This window comes from Boleophthalmus pectinirostris, unplaced genomic scaffold (assembly GCF_026225935.1).
Source record: "Boleophthalmus pectinirostris isolate CB_2022bp ecotype Guang Dong unplaced genomic scaffold, ASM2622593v1 HiC_scaffold_17, whole genome shotgun sequence".
Lineage (NCBI taxonomy): Eukaryota > Metazoa > Chordata > Actinopteri > Gobiiformes > Gobiidae > Boleophthalmus > Boleophthalmus pectinirostris.
Window position 1 is genome coordinate 28055218 of NW_026571115.1, and position 22345 is coordinate 28077562.

General features: G+C 40.4%; 1 protein-coding gene across 1 annotated transcript in view; it reads right to left on the bottom strand.

Annotated features, from left to right (window-relative positions):
• Nucleotides 1-22345, bottom strand: part of mapk8ip3 (mitogen-activated protein kinase 8 interacting protein 3) — a 48621-nt gene that overhangs the window by 18254 nt on the left and 8022 nt on the right. The window contains 16 exon segments of the mRNA XM_055152558.1: nucleotides 352-402; nucleotides 958-1084; nucleotides 1971-2138; nucleotides 2237-2293; nucleotides 3370-3521; nucleotides 3596-3653; nucleotides 5346-5498; nucleotides 6760-6817; nucleotides 8577-8588; nucleotides 9301-9419; nucleotides 10816-10918; nucleotides 12582-12810; nucleotides 13492-13633; nucleotides 17346-17437; nucleotides 21338-21408; nucleotides 21518-21638. Coding sequence (XP_055008533.1) covers nucleotides 352-402; nucleotides 958-1084; nucleotides 1971-2138; nucleotides 2237-2293; nucleotides 3370-3521; nucleotides 3596-3653; nucleotides 5346-5498; nucleotides 6760-6817; nucleotides 8577-8588; nucleotides 9301-9419; nucleotides 10816-10918; nucleotides 12582-12810; nucleotides 13492-13633; nucleotides 17346-17437; nucleotides 21338-21408; nucleotides 21518-21638 — 1713 coding nt within the window.

Here is a 22345-nt window from a genome sequence, read left to right on the forward strand (position 1 = left end):
ACAAAAATATATACATATAAAACATTTTTTGGCTAGGAAAAATATTTGGGAAAGTTTTTTTTTACATTAGGATAAAGTATTTAGGATAGAAGGGCAGGTTGAGACAGACAGAGGTCTAATTAAAGGTCTGTTCACACTGACAAAAGACTTATTAGTAACGATTAACATAACTTGGTATCAGGCATTGCTTGAAATAAAAACTATATTCTTAATTTTCATGCATTTCTTAAGATATTTTTTTTACGTTCACAGGACATAACACTGTTGATTAGTGTCTCTGTTTTGGAGGTTAGAGGGTTAAAGCAGGAGAAAGCAGGTAGGCCCATGCTGTACTCTGTCGGTCTCACTTGCCTGGGGTCTCTTCTGGGCACTGTCCGGAGCACTGTCCGCCTGTGTACCGTTCTGTGGGACACTTAACAGTTAGACACAACTGTCCTAACATGCCTTTGGGGGAAAGTTAGTACTTGCCTCACCTTAACCTAAACCATAACAATAGCCTAGGGAGCTTAAGGCTAAGACACACACTAACATTTCATCATTACACTGTTAAGTATAGAACACTTTCTGCATTACATACTGTAGCTGAAGCGTTAATGATTGAGAAACATTAAAAGTACTGGTGGTACTACAACAAAAACTACCAGTATTGCTGCTACAATAACTATTAGTACTACTGCTACCAACTATCATAAGATTTTTTTTAATGATTTATCTCAAACTTTGTCCAAAAATTACATGAGAAACATAGTGTCAGTCACATTGGTGAGGGTCATTTCATTTCTTTATCCTGTATTTTCTAGGTGTAAAAATATTTAACTCTAGTTTGACAGTAAAACATTTATAGCAATACCACTGCACTTCTATTAAAAGTACATAATAAAACCGATTAGCTATTTTTCATAATCTATTTCCACATAAGTGAAAATATAATGTGTATGACCTTCTTTTCTTTTGTACCTGTTTGAACCTGGAGGGCACGCTCCAGCCGCAGGCCTGCATGATGCCATCATCGCGGCGCATGTGCTCGCGGACCTGGCGGTACTGTTCCCGCCTCTGCTCTCTGCGCGTCATGAGGGCAGAGTCACTGAGGAGAGACGCAACACCATTACTGGCCAGTCTGCAAGCAAGCAGAGGAGGGAGGGAAGGGAAGGGAAGGGAAGGCGAGGAATGGGAGAGGGAGAGCGGAGAGGAAGGGAAAAGGGAGGAAAAGAACCAAGCGTTAGCCTAGCAGCACACCCAGCCAGCAGCAAGGCACCAAAAGAAGAGCTCTCAAAAGTTATTCAAAACAACAAAGATAAAGATAAAGCAGAGCGATTATGATAGAACAATACTGTGTCAGTGTTCTCCATTAGTAGTAAAAATTATTAGGTCCCTCATTACTCTAACTTCCTTCCTCACAAAATAAATTTTAGTTTTTGCTTGTTGTACTATAAAATATTTATCTTCTACATGGAGTTTTAAACACCGAGTTAATGCAAAAAGGATATGTTTAATGCCGTACTCCATGGATACAAGCCTATGACGAACCTACTACCATAGTACCATAATACATAAGTATGCAGTGAAGGCATACTACTTAAAGATTAAACTGAACTGATATTTTGACTAATAAATAAAATGATTCAAAATAATTACTAGTGTCACCAGATATTCAGCAGAAATTGATTGGCATTAAGTACAGTGTTTTGAGGGGATTATTAACAAGTAAAATATTATTTTTAGCAAATGTAAAATAAAAAAAAGTAAATTATTAGCTTCAAATTCTTGCAGAACTAGCAAAGAAGTGACTGCTGTTTTGAAAATTGGCAACATTCAGTATGCCATGCATTTTTCTGCAATTACTGCAACTGAGCGCCCTGAACAAACTCATGTCCATGCGAGCAGAAGCAAGCAGTGGGCATTCAGACCAAAGCATAAAGTTATTAAAAAAAAACAACAAAAACAAAAGGAGAAAGAGAGCAGCTGCTCACTCTTCGGGGAAAAACTCGAGTGTGCGGTTGGAGGTGGAGATCTGGCACATGGTGTGGCTGCGGCGCTGGGAGAAGGCAGGAGACGGGGACTTGTAGTGGATGTTCACACTGTAGTACGGACGCTTGACCGGGGGAGGGCTGGACGAGGAGCTGAACAGGCGAGCGAAGCTGCCAGGAGAGAGAAACAATGAGTAATATCAAAAGTATCTTCATAATGTGTAATAAAATCTGTATATGATGTGTAAAAGCATTTTACTGCAACTCACAACTGCCAGATTGTAGACTTCTTCTTTTCTTGGATTGGTGGGCTCTCCCGTGATGCCCTAAGAAGAGATTGCAAATAATCAAGATAACATAGTTCTCATGATCAATTAGCAATTCAATTAATCTTTTAGCAGCAGTTATATTTATGAGGAAGTCCAGTCATTCTCAAACTGTGGGAGCTGCTTCAGGTGGTACACAAACTCCTCAGCAGTTTAAATATTTGAAGAATATAGAGTAAATTTAATCCACATTTTTTGTTTGTCTTTTTGGTTTGTTCTTGTTTAAAACTAGAATAGCAATTGCTTTGTCCGATATTGCACCTGGTATAGACTTAGAATAGTCCTGTTTTAGACCTGTTTGAGATCCGGTGGTGTTTGGAAGGCCACATATTTTCTTAGGTTATGATTATATGATGATGGTCTGAATCGAAGACGCAAAAGTGGGGTCGCAGCTTCACTTTTTATTCCATGTTTAGACAAGCATTTTCAGGAGTAAATTTGCATACATACAGTGATGCAAAAGTGTGTGGAATTCGATTGGGTGTGCTTGTACTTAAAGCAACAAGGGCATCTTTGGACATACGAAAGTTTTCACGCCACACATTTTTAACAGCTACTCCTTCCACAAAGTTACTCCACCATTGCCTGTGACAAACTGGTACATCCAGAATTTGACAGATCCTTCTCTGTTCACTAATAGTATCTCTGCATATTCTGTACATTTGTTAGGATGCCTCCTGTAAGTTTATTAGATCTTCCAGAGCGGCTTGAAGGTCCAACGCATGGAAATGATCCAACATGTTTATTTCTGTGTACTGTATGTATGTGACGTAAACGTGTACGCAACCTAAGCAGATCTGACCTTAGTTTTGCGTCTTGGGCAGTGTAGACAGAAATGCTACGGCGGAGCATATTTAACTTTTCCACTCTGGAGGATGGTTTCAGATTTTTGCATTTTTAAGCCCCAAAAACGCTGTCACTGTTTAAACAAAAGGCATTTCCGAGAAAATATTTTGTTGTTTTTACTCACAAGCCTTCTCGTGTAAACAGGCCCTTAGATGGTAGTGGCCATGAAAAGCCCCAGTGAGGAAGACTATTCTAAGTCTATAAGCTCTGTCCTGAGTGTGTGAGCTGACCTGATCATCTCAGTCCACCGCACGGCCTCCTGCAGCTCCATCAGCCTCTCCTTGTACTGGTTCCTCTCCATCAGCACACGGGCCATCTCGACCCGAGTGAAGCGCCTCCTCTGGGTCATAGTCATGTCTCCATCCTGCATGGGGGATGAGAACTGGACACAAAGCAGCATGGAGTTAAGAGCTCTGTCATTGAAACGAAACACAGTGCAAAGTATAAGGTACTCACGTCATCCCCACATTCATCCTTTGAGTCTCTAGAAGCTCCCAGCGCCTCTGCTCGTAGTCTGAAAAACAATATCAAAAAGTTATGCAATGTCTTTAATTTACTTTGAAGATTGTCTAGTAAATATATTCTGAAACGTGTTGAAATGAAACTTCTGTGTTGACTATAAATTATTCTGTACTAAAATGTAAAGACACCAACAAACATTATGAATTATTATTATTATTGTACAAATCACCAACCAATAAATGAAAAACATTAAAAACTGTTGGTAAAGTGATCATCCATTCCTGTTTGTTATTGTGCCCTTGGGCAAGACACTTCAACAATATTCCATATGTAAATGCGGCATGTGTGTGAGTATAAGAGGTAAATGGCAGTAGGGGGTGCGCAAAAATATCAAAATATCGATATATTGTACTGTTTAATGTGATGATACAGTATTGATATCGTGGGCTGCTGTATCAATACATCACCAAGAGTATATTTTTGTATATTTTACTAAATTATTTTGTTACAGTGCTACAGTTTTGTTACTTGCTTAGAGGAAGGAAACTCATTTATGCGATGTCCCATTTTGGTCAATAAATATTTTTGGTCAATAAAAAGACTTTTGGCTAGTGTTAGCTCAAAAGGTCTTGTAGTATTAAATTTATATTTTTTTTTCAAAGGTGTTTATAAAGCTGAGATTTTACATTTTATTACATATTTTTCTATTTTATTTTAACTTGTGTCAATATACATTTATATAATTATGCCTTATTTGACACCTGTCTCTTGCTCTTTTTTGCAACTTATTTCAAATTTATTATTACCATTTATCTTTTTTACTCTTTGTTATTATATTATATTGTAATGTGTGAGTTACTGTGTCCAAATAATTTCCCTTGTGGATCAATAAAGTTTGTCTAAGTCAGGCATATCCAAACTATGGCCCATGGGCCAAATGCAGCCCTCAGACAAATTTTTCTTGGCCCTCAGGCTTCCAGGTGAATTGGCCCAGATTAAATTATTAAATTATTAAAAGCTAATATTTAATATTTAGTGTGCTGTTTTAAGGATCTTTGCATGAATAAAGACTGATGGATCATTCTAACGTGTTAAACATGCACATATTTCATTTATTCACTGTATTGAGTACCAGTTTACTGCCCTCGATCAGCCCTCAGCTTCGTCTGTGTTTAGATATGTGGCCCTTGATGAAAAAAGTTTGGACACCCCTGGTCTAAGTCTAAGTCTAAGTCTAAGTCTAAGTTTAAGTATTCTGTAGTTACACTGACTGATAAACTACATTTACAAAACACACTGGATCATTATTTCACCATAGATCATTTGTGTTTAAAGGAAATAAATTATATTTTCAGTCTCTGTCTCCGAGTATTGTTTGATATCGGATATTGGCAGATACTTAAAGCCGAAGTATTGACATTAGTAACAAAAAACTGAATCAGAAATATGATTAGCATGCTAGTGTGCTACTGTGCAATGATCTAAGGAATATTTGCTTCAATTGGCAGTAAATAAATATTCTTTCTTACACCTGTCTGTAAAAATGGTGGTCGCAAACACACTTTAAAACACAGAATTCTCCGTCCTTGAACAGTGCCATTCTTTATGTTGGTATCACTTTGAGCTCTCACGTTACCTGTCTTTTGTGTGTTTCTAGGCTACACATGTGACGCTCCTTGTGTAAAAGAGCAGGCTTTGGGTTACCGCTCGGCCCCGGACTGAGGCAGCGGTGTTGTGGCGGTACCTCTTAAGCTCCTCCTCCAGCTCCTTCACTCGAGCGTCCACTTTGTTCTTGGACTGCCTCACGGCCTCCAGCTCCTCTCTCAGGACTTCATGCTCCCCCGACAGCTCGTCCACTTTGGCTATAAGGTCATTCTTCACTATGTTCAAAGCATTTCTGTCAAATACAAGAACATGTTACAGTGATGTTGTGTGTAATTATTAAAGGGTCAGTGTTATGCTTTTTCTGATTTATGTTATAATGTTGTTTCCTCATTACAAACTTACCCGGGGTTGTGTTTTATTTGTCATTTATTTGTTTATTTTGTCATTCGCACAAATCCTGTACATTTAGGCTGTGTTCTTTTCTCTGTTCCACCTAATGATGTCATGTAGTAATACAGTGTGTGTTTTTAAGATCCATACAGAATCATCTGGATAACTGTAGAAGTGTATTATTTATTCATTTGTTTTTCAAAATAAAACCAAAAAAAAGAAAACGAAAAAACAACAATTTTCTTCATTATTTGTCTCCAAAACCAATATGAAAAAATGGGTAACGATTTGTTTTTTTCATTTTTCGATTTTGTGTTTAAATGGATAATGGAAAAAATTGATAATGTTTCTCTTTTCCGTGACTTAAAATGCGATGCCAGATTTTCGCGTTGCATACAAACTAAACCCGTCACAGTCCTGGTCTCAGTCCTGGTCTCCGTCCTGGTCTCAGTCCTGGTCTCAGTCCTGGTCTGGTCATGGTCTCTGTCCTGATCACCTGACAGTCCAGGCGCACCTCTGGGCTTCTGGATCAGTCCTGGTTTAGAACTGAGACTGGGACCAGACCAAAACTGAGGCCAGGACTGAGACCCATACTCAGACCGGGACAAGATCAGGACTGAGACCAGGACTGAGACCAGGACTAGACTGGAACCAGACCAGGATTGAGACCGGGACCAGACCGGGACTAGACCAGGACCGAGACCAGTTTAGTTCTGGATTAGACCTGGTTTAGTCCTGGTTAAGGCTTGGTTTAGGACTGAGACTGGGACCAGACCAGAACTAAGGCCAGGACTGAGACCTGGACTCAGACTGGGACAAGATCAGGACTGAGACCAGGACTGAGACCCAGACTCAGACCGGGACAAGATCATGACTGAGACCAGGACTAGACCGAGACCAGACCAGGACTGAGACTGGTTTAGTCCTGGTTTAGACCTGGTTCAGTCCCGGTTCAGTATGCGGTGCAAAAGTTCGGCATTGCAGTCTAAATCACGGAAACGGAAAACGGCCTTTATCCGTTTTTTTTCATTATTCATTTAAACACAAAATCGAAAACTGAAAAAATTAAAAACAACTCCATTTTTGTTTCTGATGACATAACGGTCTGAGATAACGACTTTTAAACTTATAAAAGGGAAAGGTGTCAAACTTGAGTTACTTACTTGGTCTCTAGGAGCTGTTTGTTTTCTGTTAGTAGGTTCTCTACCTCTTTGCCCATTCCTGCAAGAACCAACATTATGTCACTCTTCAACATTATCATCATCGCAAACAAAGCATAATCCAGCATTTCAACACTTTCTTAACCATCAGGGAGAACAATTGTGGTATTGTACAGTTTGTAATTTTATGTGCAAGCAGCAAGCAACAAAAGCCAAGCACACAAACTGCTTTAAACAGAAGAGCCATGAAGGACATTGAGAATTTTCAAACTGAAAGTGTTAGCGGGGGATATGTTTTTGCCGAAGAAAATGGAAGAGCTACTGTTTTTAGTTTAAGATAATCAGCTAGCCTGGGTAGACAGAACAGCTTTCTTTTTGTATTCCATATAAGGGTCAGTCCACCTCAGATCACCCACAGAGTTAAACCCTACTTTGTTAAATTTTGATGATTTGTATATAGGTAAATCATAACCAGAAAAGCCAACATTTCAAATTGTAGTTTGATCGGACCAAAGGTTTCTTAGATATCTCAATATAATTTTTTTACTTTTTTGCGTGGTCGCCGAAATTCAAATTGCATTTATTCAGCAACTACTGGTCCGATATCAAAAACCAAGGTATCTGTGGAAAGGGGAAATTGTAATGAATCCATATCTGGCATTTACTTTTGCATTTGAGTACTTTTGAGATGAATGTCACGTCAAATGTATAGCCGTATACACTGAATGGGTATTTGGTATGTCTTAAGATCGGGGTAAGTCAACTTCGAGGTAAATTTGCATAAAATAAAAAAAGAAAACCCCTCCAGATTTTTTATATGTTGTAGCAGACATATAGGGCTACATTTTTTCTATTGGTGTCACTGAGGTCGGGCGTGACCCTATTGTCAATTTCAAGGTCAAAATATAGGTCAAAAGGTAACTCATCTCAAAAGTACTCAAATGCCAAAACAAGATTTAAATTCCTTATGATTCCCCCTTTCCAGAGATACCTTGGTTTTTGATATCAGGCCAGTAGTTGCTGAGTAAATACAATTTGAAATTCGGTGACCATGCAAAAAAGTGAAAAAATTTAATTGCGATATCTCAGAAAAAGTTACTCCGATCATGCTAAAATTTTAGATTTTGTCTTTCTTGGCTATGATTTATGTGGAATGACCCATAAGTCTGGTGTTGTTTCATAGAAGTTGAGATTCTTACAAATAATTCGTGCCAGACAAACCGCAGCATCTTTGGTTTTTGATGAACAAGACAAGAGATCAGAGGTTTTTTTTTGCCACACCTGGATTTAGAAAGAAAATATTAACTGTCTTTGATTGATTTATTCATATTGTTATATTCTGTTATTGTTATTCCCACCTTGAAATTACATTCAAACAAAGCGATGCCAGACTTGTCTATACAGATCACAATAAGAAACTCGTTCTGACTGGCCAGGCTTCTCTTGCAGGTTCAGCTCACAATGTACAATGATTTCTTTTCAGGGCCATCGTTAGTGAGTAACAACAGCCTAGTAAACGTCATGAATGAGTAGGTACAAAAGTGAGTGAAGCCACCATTTTCCAGAGACAACAAAAACAGCATTAAGCAAGGCTCGTTTTCAAGGCCTGTCTTTGCCTTACCGAAGAAATCATCGCGGACTGGAAGCCAAATAAACAGAGAGGTAGAGGGTGAAGGAGCGAGAGAAAAAGAGGGCAGACAAGATTGTGAGACGGTGCCAATAAGCAGTGTTAATTTCAGTGAGAGGAGCATAAAATTATTGAAACCCATTGTAAAGGCCTATTTCAGTTTTCCTTAAAAATAATATATGTTGATACACACCTGAGAATTCACCTATGGGCGTCACCAACAGAAGCACGTAACGGGAGGGAAAAGAAAATTACAGATTAGAGTTTTTGTATTTTGTTTGTGGGGGTAGAATAAAAACAAAAAACAGAAAAAAACCCTTATATGAAAAAATATGAATTTGTTGAAATAAAAGTAATATCAGTAATGTCAGCGTAGAACATTTAGAGCAGATTTCTATTATCATATTAGCAAAAGTATGTAAAATCTGATACTAATTGATTATAAAAGTAACACTGGAACAAGATACTCAGACAGACAGCAACGAACTTTTCCTAAATATTTGTAGAATGATCTTTAGCTGTATCAGAACAGGTATAAACACACGGACTACTTAGTATACACCCATGGACTAACAAGGAACCTACCGAGACGACTGAGGAATTTCACAGATATAAGACAGATATATTTTGTAGTAAAATTGTCCTCAGTGAATGTGTGCTGTCATGTTACCTTGTTTCGTAAGAATAAACTCATTCATTCAATATGCTACAGTATAAAACAACAGCACGATGATAGCAGAGAGTTAAATGTAATGCATGTGTGTTATCCACTGGACAACATGCAAAGAGGGGCTTTGCTAAAACAACCTAAAAAAACAACAACAGCAAAGCAACTGCAAATCATTTGGCTGCTCACATGCCTCTGTCCCACTTCTGTCATTTTGTATTTCATTAAAAGTGATGAGCTAGATTTGTACCTAGAAGTTCTGCCCCGGCGTCCACATCTCCGATCACATCAGACTTGGCGTCTTTGAGCTCGTGGTACAAAGAGTCCGTGTTGATGCCAAAGGCTTCGTTGACGATGCCCTGAGAGGGACTGAAACATAACGGGCAATATATGTTTAAATAAGGTAATGCTACGATGAAAAGTCTTCACTCTAAAACATTTGTCCAGTTGACAGAACTGAATTTTTCATTTGCTATGGAACCGACCTGGGCGACTGAGGGATTACACAGATAATGTAACTTTGGTTAACAAAGTATGTGTCACTTTGGCTGTTGTTTAATTCTAGACACGATCATGTCTGTATACCAGGGCTCAAGTATTTTAATCATGATCACGATTATAATTTCAAATCAGTTACAAAGAAAAACTGTTTCAAAGTCACTTGTCTAATCTACTACTACTACTACTACTACTACTACTACTACTACTACTACTACTACTACTACTACTACTACCACTACTACTACTAAATCAACTTTTTAAAAATCATCGATCACAAGAAATCCTTAAATTTTCATTGTCATTACTGTTTATTTTGTACAATCATAAACAATAAACTTTGTGCCTGCTTTAACATTATTATTAGTTAGTACGAATATAAACGGAAATATATTTCTGCCTGTATGTATATATGTGCACATGTACCACTCCAAAGGTGTTAAAAAAAAAAGGTGTGAACCACATGATTATGTATCTTGCTCAAACAAATAAAATTTATGAATTTTAGGTTTATTCTTTTTTCACATGTAAGCTCTTGACAGTGCTAAAGTACTGTTTTAAATAATTGTGATTTCAATAATGACAAAAAAATTTGATTATGATTTTTTTCCGATCTAATCCAACTTTATTTGTATAGCACATTTTACGAACAAAACGTGATTCACATAGCCATGCAAAACATTTTACTTTAAAAAGAAAAAAAATCATCAGAATTGTTTAATAAAGACACTAATAGAATAAATAAATAAAATAATAATAATAATATTAATGTACAAAAATAATAAAATCAATACATAAAAGCAGTGCTAAAAAAACTGATAAAAACAATATTTTTATTTTATTGTATTTTTATTTATATTTTTATATTTTATTAACAGATTTTTTATATATAATAATTGAGCTTTCCTACATATGTGTGCGTGATTTTAATTTGACTGATCAGTGTTTTTGCTTTAAATTATCTGTAAATTTGTGTTTTTGTCTATTGTAGACTAAAAAATATAAAATAATGTTACTATAATACAGATGATCTATGAAGTTCAGACAAAATTAAACCTGTATTACTTTAAATGTAATACATATTAAATCGAATTGGCTAGTTAACAGGAATGTACTAACAAATGTACCACAAGTTAGCATGTTATCTATCCCACTTTATTTATTTCTTATTTATGTATTTCTTGTTTATTTTTTTATTAGTGTTTTTTATTATTTATGTTTTATTTCTTGTTAAGTATCATTAAATTCAAGCTTGTTTAAGTCTGACCTGTTGCCTCCTCCGTACAGACGTGGGTCCACACACATGTCCAGCTCAGGGGTGGAGTCGATGATTTCCTGAAACTCGGTCCACTCATCACTGCTGCCCATCCCTGTCAAACAAAACAGCACATGTTTAAGCTTGACTTCAGCAGCAGAACCATCAACCTCTTCAGCTTCACAACCCTCTACTCTTCAGCTCTTCGTCTGTCTCAAGCAAGCTGTATAATGAAAAAATGTCCCCCAAAATTCCATTGTTCATAATTGTCCTATTGAATTCCACACCTAAACACCTTTAGATAATATTATTTGGTTTAATTCATCTGTAGTGGTATATACATTGATGTTTTGATAAGAAAAAATAAGACATTCAAGACATTTTAATTTGTCAAGCAGTGTCGGGCAGGTTACTTCAAAAAAGTAAAGAGTTATTTATGACTTGTTACTGTCATTTCAAAGTAATTTATTACAAAGCTCACGATATGTTGGGGAGGCTCACAATTAGGGATGTAACAATATCCAAATGTCTCGGTACGATATTTTCACGTTATATATCTCATGGTATGATATTTATTGCGATATTTTGTGGAGGAAAACAAAAATGTTAATATGCTACTTTTTCCTTTTAAAATGCCTTGACAAGATTTAATCCAAAGAACTAAGATTTAAAAGTGCTTAGAACTGTTGTTTCTTCCTGTAGTTTACACTGAAATGGAGCAAAGGATCATGGTCTATGTAGTTCCCTCTGTCTTTTTTTTTTTTTTTTGCTGTTGCTGCACCCTAACTCTTAATTTAAGCAAAGAAACTTTTAATTTGATATATTGTGATGGTCCGTGATATTATTGTGAGAACTTTGACGATACGATATCACGATATTTCTGTTATTGTTACATCAATAGTTACATTACAAAATTACTGCATTTAAAATGTAAGGCATTACATTAAGATTGGATTACTTTTAAGTTACTCTAACCAAAATAACTAGAAATATGGATTTGGCAAACTAAATGTAGCTCATGACGCTCAATTAGCTTCTCACACATCCAAAGGAAGGTGATGGTGATGATCTGACTGAGCTGAACAGGAAGTAGAATGACTGTGGTTAATCTGCAGCGTCACCTCGATCTGTGCGCTGTGTGGATGTAAACAGACACACTTGAGGAACTGCTCTCGCCTTTTTACTTTTAAAGAACGTTTCAGACTGGATTAACAGTGCTGGTTTGTGCACTTAGTGTCATTATTTGCAGAGGACAACTTCCACAGATAAAAATTCTATGCAAAAAACCCACCACTTCGATCTAGGTTACCGACAATGATTTTTTTCCCCTATAATGCCTTACATTACTGTGTTACAGCAAAAAGCAATATGTTACAGTAATTAGTATAACTTTTATAACACGTTACTCCCTACACTGTTGTCAAGTAATCCCTATTGTCCAAATTAGAAAGTTTTGAACAGTATGGCTGATAGTTATGGAATTATCTGCCGCCCATGTCCAATTAGGAAGTCAAATTATAAACTGTGCTGAGTGCAGTTTAAAGCTAGACTCTGAAACATTTTAGGCAATGCAATATGGATGGCATAACATCCACCAAACACAAACATCCATGTAGTGAACTTTTAGGCCTCTCCTGATTGTGATTTACTCTATAAAACCATGTGATGTCTAGTAATGTATCTGTTATTGTCTAAATTAATGTTAAATGTTTTACCTGCCTTGGAACAATGGATAAACTTTGGCTATTTCACTGACTAAATAAAAGACACGCTCTCACCAATGCTGACGTTCTTGGTCTCCTGGCAGACCTGCACCTCCATATTGCGGCTCAGCCTCTTGGCCCCTTTGCGGCGGTTCCCCGTGCGCATGTCGAAGTCGCCGTGTGGGGGGAAGCCTTCGTTGATGGGGGTGACAGTTGCCGAGGGGACAGAGGAGGTGGGCGTGTTGGACTTGCTCCCTGTGCTGCTGGGTGTGGCGGCCACCGAGTCCGACTCTGACCCGTCCTCCTTGTGGTGTAAAAAAGGCTTACATGAGCGGTATGCAATGAAAAGTCATATTGATCTGATCACCGTATCATATTGAAGGTACAATATCTAAAAGACATAAGTGAATAATAGAACAGAAATTTGTCTAAAGTATTACCCATGCCCTTCTCAGCCCTCAGTATAGCATATACTATGGAAATTGTATTATATTAATTGGAAATGCTTGTAATAATGTCCCTTTAAAACTTTTAACAAATTAAGTTTTCTACATAAATACGTACAAAAAAACCCAAAACAAAAAAAAACAGATGTCCACCTCTTGAGCAACGCTTTACATTTTACACCAAAGCTACAGAAGCATCACTGGCCATGTTTCAGTAAGAAGCAAAAAAGCACAAAAAATAAATAAATAAAAATGCTGGAAAACAGATTAAAGCTACATATGACTAACATAAAAAGAGACACCAAAAAACACCAACAGCCACACTCAAACGGTGGACAAAAAGCGCCGCTGCTTGCTTGGGTCAACATAATCTATCTTCATCTCATCTTAAACTTATTATACTTCCATTATTATTATCTTAAAATGACACAAGCAGGCGCGGGTTGTGGGGAGTGGCGTTCGGACGGACCCTCACTCCCCTCTCACTGCACACTGTTAGCAGGCTGCATGGAGGTGGAGCTACACAGGCACGGTCCCACCTGATAGGCACAGCTGAAGGCCTCACTGCCGACCTGCCAGATGTCTTTGGCGGGCACGGTCCTAGCCCCCCCGAGACCCCCACGTACCATGCCTTCTCCGGTGGGGTACAGGCTCAGCGAGGGAGGCCGGTCCGCTTTGCTGCTGCCACACACGAGGGGGAAAAAAGCAGCGTTAGTGCGACGGTAGTGACAAAGTTATTAGAGAACACGTGCTAATACAGGAGCAATGCAAAATCAGCATAACAAAAAACAACTTGGTTTTTAAAGAGTCATTCTGTTACCAAAGGAACCTTATTTTATGGAGTTGCTTAATAATATGTAATAATAAATACACATGCACAATATCGGTAAAAAAATACCCATTGAAATTCTTAAGTATTAAATGAATTTGCATTGCACTGGACAAGAAACAGGATTAGGAAAAGGAAGGGTTCTGGTGAATCTGTGTATCATTTGTTTTTCAATATAAAACCAAAAATAAGAAAACAAAAAAACAACAGTTTTCTTCATTATTTGTCTCCAAAACCAAAATGAAAAAACAGATAACGATTTGTTATTGTCAGTTTTCAATTTTGTGTTTAAATGAATAATGGAAAAAACAGATAACAGCAGTTTCCTGTTTCCGTGACTTAAACTGTGATTCCGGACTTTTGTGCCACATATGGACTGAACCAGGACTGAACCAGGACTAAACCGGGACTAAAACAGGACTAAACTGTTGTCAGTTCTGGTCTGGTCCTAATCTCAGTCCTGGTCTCAGTCCTGGTCTGATCCTGGTCTGGTCTCAGTCTCAGTCCCGGTCTGGTCCTGGTCTCAGTCCTGGTCTGGTCCTGGTCTCAGTCATGGTCTGGTCCTGGTCTCAGTCATGGTCTGGTCCCGGTCTCAGTCCCAGATTCAGTCACGGTCTGGTCCTTGTCTGGTCCTGGTCTCAGTCCTGGTCTCAGTCCAAGTCTCAGTCCTGGTCCTGGTCCCAGACTCAGTCCTGGTCTGGTCCCAGTCTAAGTCTTGATCTCAGTCCCGGTCTGGTTCAGTCCTGGTTCAGTCCTGGTTCAGTCCTGGTTTAGTCCTGGTTTAGTCCTGGTTTAGTCCTGGTTCAGTCCTGGTTCAGTCCTGGTTTAGTCCTGGTTTAGTCCTGGTTCAGTCCTGGTTTAGTCCTGGTTTAGACCTGGTTTAGACCTGATTTAGTCCTGGTTTAGTCCTGGTTATACAGAAACAGGAAAAGGCTGTCATCCATTTTTTCCATTATTCATTTAAATCCAAAATCAAAAACTGAAAAACTAATTGTTATGTATTTTTTCATTTTGGTTTTGGAGACAAATTATGAAGAAAATAGTTGTTGTTTCATGTTCTTATTTTTGGTTTTATATTAAACAACAAATGAACGAATGATGAACGGATTATGTATTAGGAATTATGTTAAAATCTCATATCTTGTCTCATCAGTGTCCTGTCCCATCACCGATTTCTACACTTCAACTGTTAATTTTACCGTGATGCACTTTTTGTTATGCCACCTCCATGTTGAATGATATATTGTTAATTTATGATGTAATGACATGGAAAGTCTATACTACGATTAATCAGAACAGACACAGAACACACACAAAAGCAGGTCACACAACAAACGAGGAAGAGCAAGCGGGCAAAATGCACTCAACTTCCTGATTTCAAAATGCTTTTAGAATCCTGAGCTACTTTAATAGAAATGCTGGGGCAGGCATGGTTAACTGATAAGAAAACAGGCCAATTCAGGTTTAAGGGGGAAAGGCTTAGGGGCAGTGCTGGGGCCAGGCTAAATTTACCTTTTCCTCCATTTATGGCGTTGACTGTGCACACGACAGCACATAGAGTGATTGAGCCAGACATATACAGAATTAGACAGTGATCAGAGAGAAGCATGCAATGACAAACAACAAGAAACATCTACTAACATGTAATCTAACATATGAGCAAGCAATGACCATGACATTTAGGGTGTAGAATTTTCTGAATGAATTACTGGCAACAACTACACTGTAATTAGCCATAATGATAGCATGAACAAAGATTTAATCATAATTTACAAATAGTTTAAGAATGATTTAGGCTCAATAATTGCGTAATTAAGGGGCCTCTACCCAATTTTGTCCATGTATTTTAGCATTTTTGTCTTGCCCTAATACAGACAGATTGTATACGCAGCTCTTGATGTCAAAATAAGTCTCCTGGTGTACAAAAATATCAAAATATCGATATATCGTATTGTTTAATGTGATGATACAGTATCGATATCGTGGGCGGCTGTATCGATATAATGCCAAGAGTATTTTTTTAATCTATTTTACTAAATTATTTTGTGACAGCGCTACAGTTTTGTTGTTTGTTTAGAGAAAGAAAACTCTTTAATGCTGCACATTTGACATTTTCACTGTTTTGATGAGTAAAATGGGCAGTTTTCATTTTAACTTTGCACATGAAGTGGTTTAACAAAGACTTTTAGTATCACAGCCCTGATTTTGCCTTTACTTTTTAATTGAACCGTATCGAATCGCTTTAAAATATATTGTATCGAATCGAAAGTGCACTGTCTTTAGATATGTATCTAATGTGGCCTATGTATCGAGGTATGTATCGTATCTGCAACTTCTTAATGATACCCAGCCCTAGTCTGCACTAATTAGGAAGTGCACTGTAACTATGTTAGTTGCCTCTCAAAGTTGTGATATAAACCATTGTTACCAAAAGACTGGATTATGATGCTCAAGTGAGTCGCAAGAGATTTTTTTTGAGTCGCCTTGTTACAATCTGCATGTACGCCTGCAATATACCATTCTGACACATGAGAGAGTGAGTGAGTCAGCAAATATATTATCATCATTCTGGATAAGCTTCAGAATATCCTGTCCTCAGTAGAGACAGTATTTCTATGCTTATTCCTTTCACTACTACATATATGTTTGAACTGGGATTTTCTGCGCTTACAAAAATGAAGACAAAGCACAGAAACAGACTGAATCCTGTGCCTCTCCTCCTGCACCCCGGGACTGGAACTCACTACCAAAACGCAAACAGGCCCACCTACCTCATTAGAAATGTTGAGATGTTAAGACATGTTTTGTATAATTTCTAAACTTTTTGTAATTATTTATTGACTATTTTGTTCTAGTATTGCTGGTTCAATTGAATGTTGAAATGAAAAAGAAATGGGCTACATTTAATGGCCAAATATGCGACTTATGGATCCTTTTATTGCGTTTTTTTATTGTTTAAAACTTGAGTAAAACGAATTGTTCAGAGAGACACGATCACTAAGTCAACAATAAAATATCCTCATTAATGTTTAATAATGGTCAAATCCACCTTTATATTGTGATTTATGAATGTCTATTAACTTGAGTCGCGAAGGTTTGTGACTTTTAAAATATGGTTCCCCAGAAAAAAAGTTTGGGAAACATTAATATAAACACATCTCAGTGAATACTTAGAATGTACAAGGTAAGAGAGGAACAACTTTGAACCATTACAATCCATATAAATTAACTAAAAACGAATTAATGCCGTAATCCTAACCTAAATCCTTAAAGATGCCATCTGTAATTAGATTGACCGACCTGCCCCTGTTGTATTCTCACATATCACCACTAGATGCTATCTACGTTACTGCTGCCTGATAGTGTGTCTGTTCATGCTTTATTATTTAAGGCTAATTAAAGTGTAGTAAGTGGTACCAAATTACTGGATGTATACGTTTCTACAGTTACAGGCTGCGTTCAAACTAGACTTAGACTTGGTTTGGTTGATCTGGTCCTGATTTAGTCCCATTTTGGGGTTAGTTATGTCAAAAAGTTAGTCCAAAAAGGGGTCAAATAGCTTACGTTCGTCCGCAGCCAGTGCCCTCTGATTGGCTGTTGCTCCCCGTCTGCTGTAGCTTGGACCGCTCTATGTGCTCCACGTAGGTTTGGATCATCTGTGAAGGGACAATTACAAAGTTTTAAGTCAAATGAAGAAGGAGATTTATTTTTACTCTTTGTTATTTTATTATACTGTGATGTGTGAGCTACTGTGTCCAAATAATTTCCCTTGTGGATCAATAAACTCGTCTAAGTCTAAGCAATTTAGACAAAACTGCAGCTGTAACTTTCTCCTTTAGTTCCTCTTCCTTTTCATCACAAGCAAATCTAATAAATACACTCTCTCCCCCCATCATGTCATTTCAGCTTTATGTGTCAACACCTCCACGCACCGCAGCAGCAAAATCATCAGCCACCTCAGCTTTTTCACCACCACCAGATCCCAAGAGAGATATTTTGCTTAATACTGAGTAGGCAGAAAAGTCACTGCATTGCTGGTGTCTCGTCTTCATCCCACCCTAGTCCCACCGTTTGAATAATATATTTATTTACTTATTTTTTTACTAAAATATTAACCAATTGTAAATGCATTATAAGTCTGTATGGTACCCTCCTACATTTTTACTCAAAGATGTAATTTTTTTGGTTTGCCACCTGCTTTCTTCTATACTAGAAGAGTTGTTATTGCTTTGTCTGAAATGGTCTGAAAGGACGACGTGGGTCCACCCTCCTGTGGGCTCACCACCCGCAGAGGGGTTCATAGGGGTCGGGTGCATAGAGAACTGGGCGGCGGTCGGGGACGGGTGTCCCGACGACCTGGTCTGCACACACAGCATCTGGCTGTGGCGACGTGGAATGTCACCTCGCTGGGGGGAAAGGAGCCCGAGCTTGTGCGGGAGGTTGAGAGTTACCGGCTAGATATAGTCGGGCTCACTTCTACGCACAGCTTGGGCTCTGGTACCCAACTCCTTGAAGGGGGTTGGACCCTCCATTTCTCTGGCGTTGCCCACGGGGAGCGACGGGGAGCGGCGGCGAGCTGGTGTGGGCTTGCTTATAGCCCCACAGCTCGCGAGAGGGAACGAGAGGGTCGTGTCCCTGCGCCTTCGGGTTGGAGTCAGGTCTCTCACTGTGGTGTCAGCCTACGGGCCGAACAGCAGTGTAGAGTACCCGGCCTTCTTGGAGTCCCTGGGAGGGGTACTGGACAGTGCACCGACTGGGGACTCTTCTACTGGGGGACTTCAACGCCCACGTGGGCAACGCCAGTGACACCTGGAGAGGGGGGTGATCGGGAGGAACGGCCTCCCTGATCTGAACCCGAGCGGTGTTTTGTTATTGGACTTCTGTGCTAGTCACAGTTTGTCCATAACAAACACCATGTTCGAGCACAAGGGTGTCCATAAGTGCACATGGCACCAGGACACCCTAGGTCGGAGGTCGATGATCGACTTTGTCGTCGTGTCATCTGACCTCCGGCCGCGTGTCTTGGACACTTGGGTGAAGAGAGGGGCTGAGCTGTCAACTGATCACCACCTGGTTGTGAGTTGGATCCGCTGGCAGAGGAGGAAGCCGGAGGGACCTGGCAGGCCCAAGCGTATTGTGAGGGTTTGTTGGGAATGCTTGGCAGAGCCCTCTGTCAGAGGGATCTTCAACTCACACCTCCGGGAGGACTTCTCCCAGATTCCGGGGGAGGCTGGGGACATGGAGTCCGAGTGGGCTATGTTCTCAGCCTCTATTGTCAATGCGGCCGCTCGTAGCTGTGGGCGTAAGGTCTGTGGTGCCTGTCACGCCGGCAATCCCCGAACCCGGTGGTGGACACCGGAAGTAAGGGATGCCGTCAGGCTGAAGAAGGAGTCCTATCGGGCCTTGTTGGCTCATGGGACTCCTGAGGCAGCTAACGGGTACCGGCGGGCCAAGCGTGCTGCAGCCCGTGCGGTCGCAGAGGCAAAAACTCTGAGCTGGGAGGAGTTCGGGGAGGCCATGGAGGAGGACTATCGGACGGCCTCAAAGAAATTCTGGCAAACCGTCCGACGCCTCAGGAGGGGGAAGCAGTTCTTCACCAACACTGTTTACAGTGCGGGGGGAGAGCTGTTGACCTCGACTGGGAATGTTGTCGGGCGGTGGAAGGAATACTTTGAGGATCTCCTCAATCCCACCGTCACGTCTTCCGAGGTGGAAGCAGAGGCTGGAGACTCAGAGGCGGACTCATCCATCACCCTGGCTGAAGTCACTGAGGTGGTTGGCAAGCTTCTTGGTGGCAAGGCTTCGGGGGTGGATGAGATCTGTCCTGAGTACCTTAAGTCTCTGGACGTTGTAGGGCTGTCTTGGCTGACACGCCTCTTCAACATCGCGTGGCGGTTGGGGACAGTACCTCTGGACTGGCAAACCGGGGTGGTGGTCCCTCTGTATAAGAAGGGGGACTGGAGGGTGTGTTCCAACTACAGGGTAATCACACTCCTCAGCCTTCCCGGTAAGGTCTATGCCAGGGTACTGGAGAGGAGAATCCGGCCGATAGTTGAACCTCGGATTCAGGAGGAACAGTGTGGTTTTCGTCCTGGCCGTGGAACACTGGACCAGCTCTATACTCTCCATCGGGTGCTCGAGGGTTCATGGGACTTTGCCCAACCAGTCCACATCTGCTTTGTGGATCTGGAGAAGGCATTCGACCGTGTCCCTCGTGGTGTCCTGTGGGGGGTGCTCTGGGAGTATGGGATCCGGGGCCCTTTGCTAAGGGCTGTCCGGTCCCTGTATGACCAGAGCAGGAGCTGTGTTCGCATTGCCGGCAGTAAGTCAGACCTGTTCTCGTTGCATGTTGGACTCCGCCAGGGCTGCCCTTTGTCACCGGTTCTGTTCATTGTGTTTATGGACAGAATTTCTAGGCGCAGTCAGGGGTCAGAGGGGGTCTGGTTTGGGGACCACAGGATCTCATCTCTGCTGTTCGCAGATGATGTTGTCCTGATGGCTCCATCAAACGAGGACCTTCAACATGCACTGGGGTGGTTTGCAGCCGAGTGTGAAGCGGCTGGGATGAAGATCAGCTCCTCCAAATCCGAGGCCATGGTTCTCGACCGGAAAAAGGTGGCTTGCCCTCTCCGGGTGGATGGAGAGTCCCTGCCTCAAGTGGAGGAGTTCAAGTATCTCGGGGTCTTGTTCACGAGTGAGGGGAGGATGGAGCGTGAGATTGACAGGCGGATCGTGCAGCGTTGGCAGTGATGCGGTCGCTGTATCGGACTGTTGTGGTGAAGAGAGAGCTGAGTCAAAAGGCGAAGCTCTCGATTTACCGGTCAATCTACGTTCCTACCCTCACCTATGGTCATGAGCTCTGGGTAGTGACCGAAAGGACAAGATCACGGATACAAGCGGTCAAAATGAGTTTCTTCCGCAGGGTGGCTGGGCGCTCCCTTAGAAAGAGGGTGAGGAGCTCAGTCACACGGGAGGAGCTCGGAGTAGAGCCGCTGCTCCTCCATGTTGAGAGGAGCCAGTTGAGGTGGCTCAGGCATCTGTTTCGGATGCCTCCTGGACACCTCCCTCGGGAGGTGTTCTGAGCACATCCCACCGGGAGGAGGCCCCGGGGAAGACCCAGGACACGCTGGAGGGACTATGTCTCTCGGCTGGCATGGGAACGTCTCGGGATCCCCCTGGAAGAGCTGGAGGACATGTGTGTGGAGAGGGAAGTCTGGGAGGCCCTCCTCAGACTGTTGCCCCCGCGACCCGACCTTGGATAAGCGGAAGAAAATGGATGGATGGGTCCACAGTATGGCATTAAACTGAGACAAGCATGTGACACCATTAGACCAACTTAACACTATAAAAAGGCATATTTTTCAAAGTAGTTTTGAACAATAAAAACTTTTATAATTGAGTAAATGCAGTATATGTCTAATGCCATGCTTGGGACATAATGGAACTTTACTTTGCACATATTTTCTACTTCTGTTATTATTAGAGATTAGATTAGAGATTTTTATAGAGCATTTTTGAGCAAAGGTGTCCAGGTATACTAGCATCTTTGTTCTTACCTCAGTGTGACGTTGGTGCAGGGCATTGTACTCTTTCTTCATGTCTGATTCTCGCTCCTCCAATCGTGTGACTAGTGGGCAGAGGACATACATCAGTAAGTACAAAAATATAGATAATAAATATGTTTTACATCAAAAACATCTATGTAAACAACATAATAAAATGATTGGTAAACTAACTCTGGTCGCAGTAGTTCTTGGACTTGAGCTCCAGCTGTTTGGACTGCAGTTCCAGAGACTCCACCTGCACCTGGAGGTCCTTCTTCTCAGCTTCCAAGGCATCCTCAAACTCTATGAATTTCTGATAAGAGACGCAGAAGGAATAAGTAAAACAACTGAAAATTCTGTTCATAAAGCTATAATTTAAAAATATTGATCTATAATTTAACTATATTTGTTAATTTACTTATTTTTTATTCACGGAGCGCTACTGGTCATATTTGCCATCACACGTACACACACGCACACACACACACACACACACATACAGACACACACACGTACACACATGTACGTAAATACACACGTTTGAAAAAACTTGCATTATCAGTGTGTCTACATCTCCAAAGCTGAAAATGCTGTGTTCTACCTTGTGATGTCATGTAGTGGCAGCTATCTTTTACCTTTAAATCACAAGAAATTGACAATTCCAGGACTAAAATCATCCAAATTATGGCAGTTGAAGGGGGGTGGAGTTTAAATACACTGTGGGTCACTTTCTATATTACCACATGACATCACAAGTGAGAAGAAGTGCAGGATTTGTGAATGAAGCAAAATACAACTTAGGAAAAAAAAAAACTGTAATATGGGCCTTTTAATAAATAACAATACAGCTTTCAAATGTTACACAATTCAGCCTACATTGTGCTAGTGTTTTAATCTCACAAGTCACTGGCTGACTCAAGATGAATTTATTATGATAAATATTACAATGCCCATTTTTGCGCAGTACTAAGCGTCACATGGATCGTCATATCTTAAGGTCGCGTTTACAAAGTTTGCAAA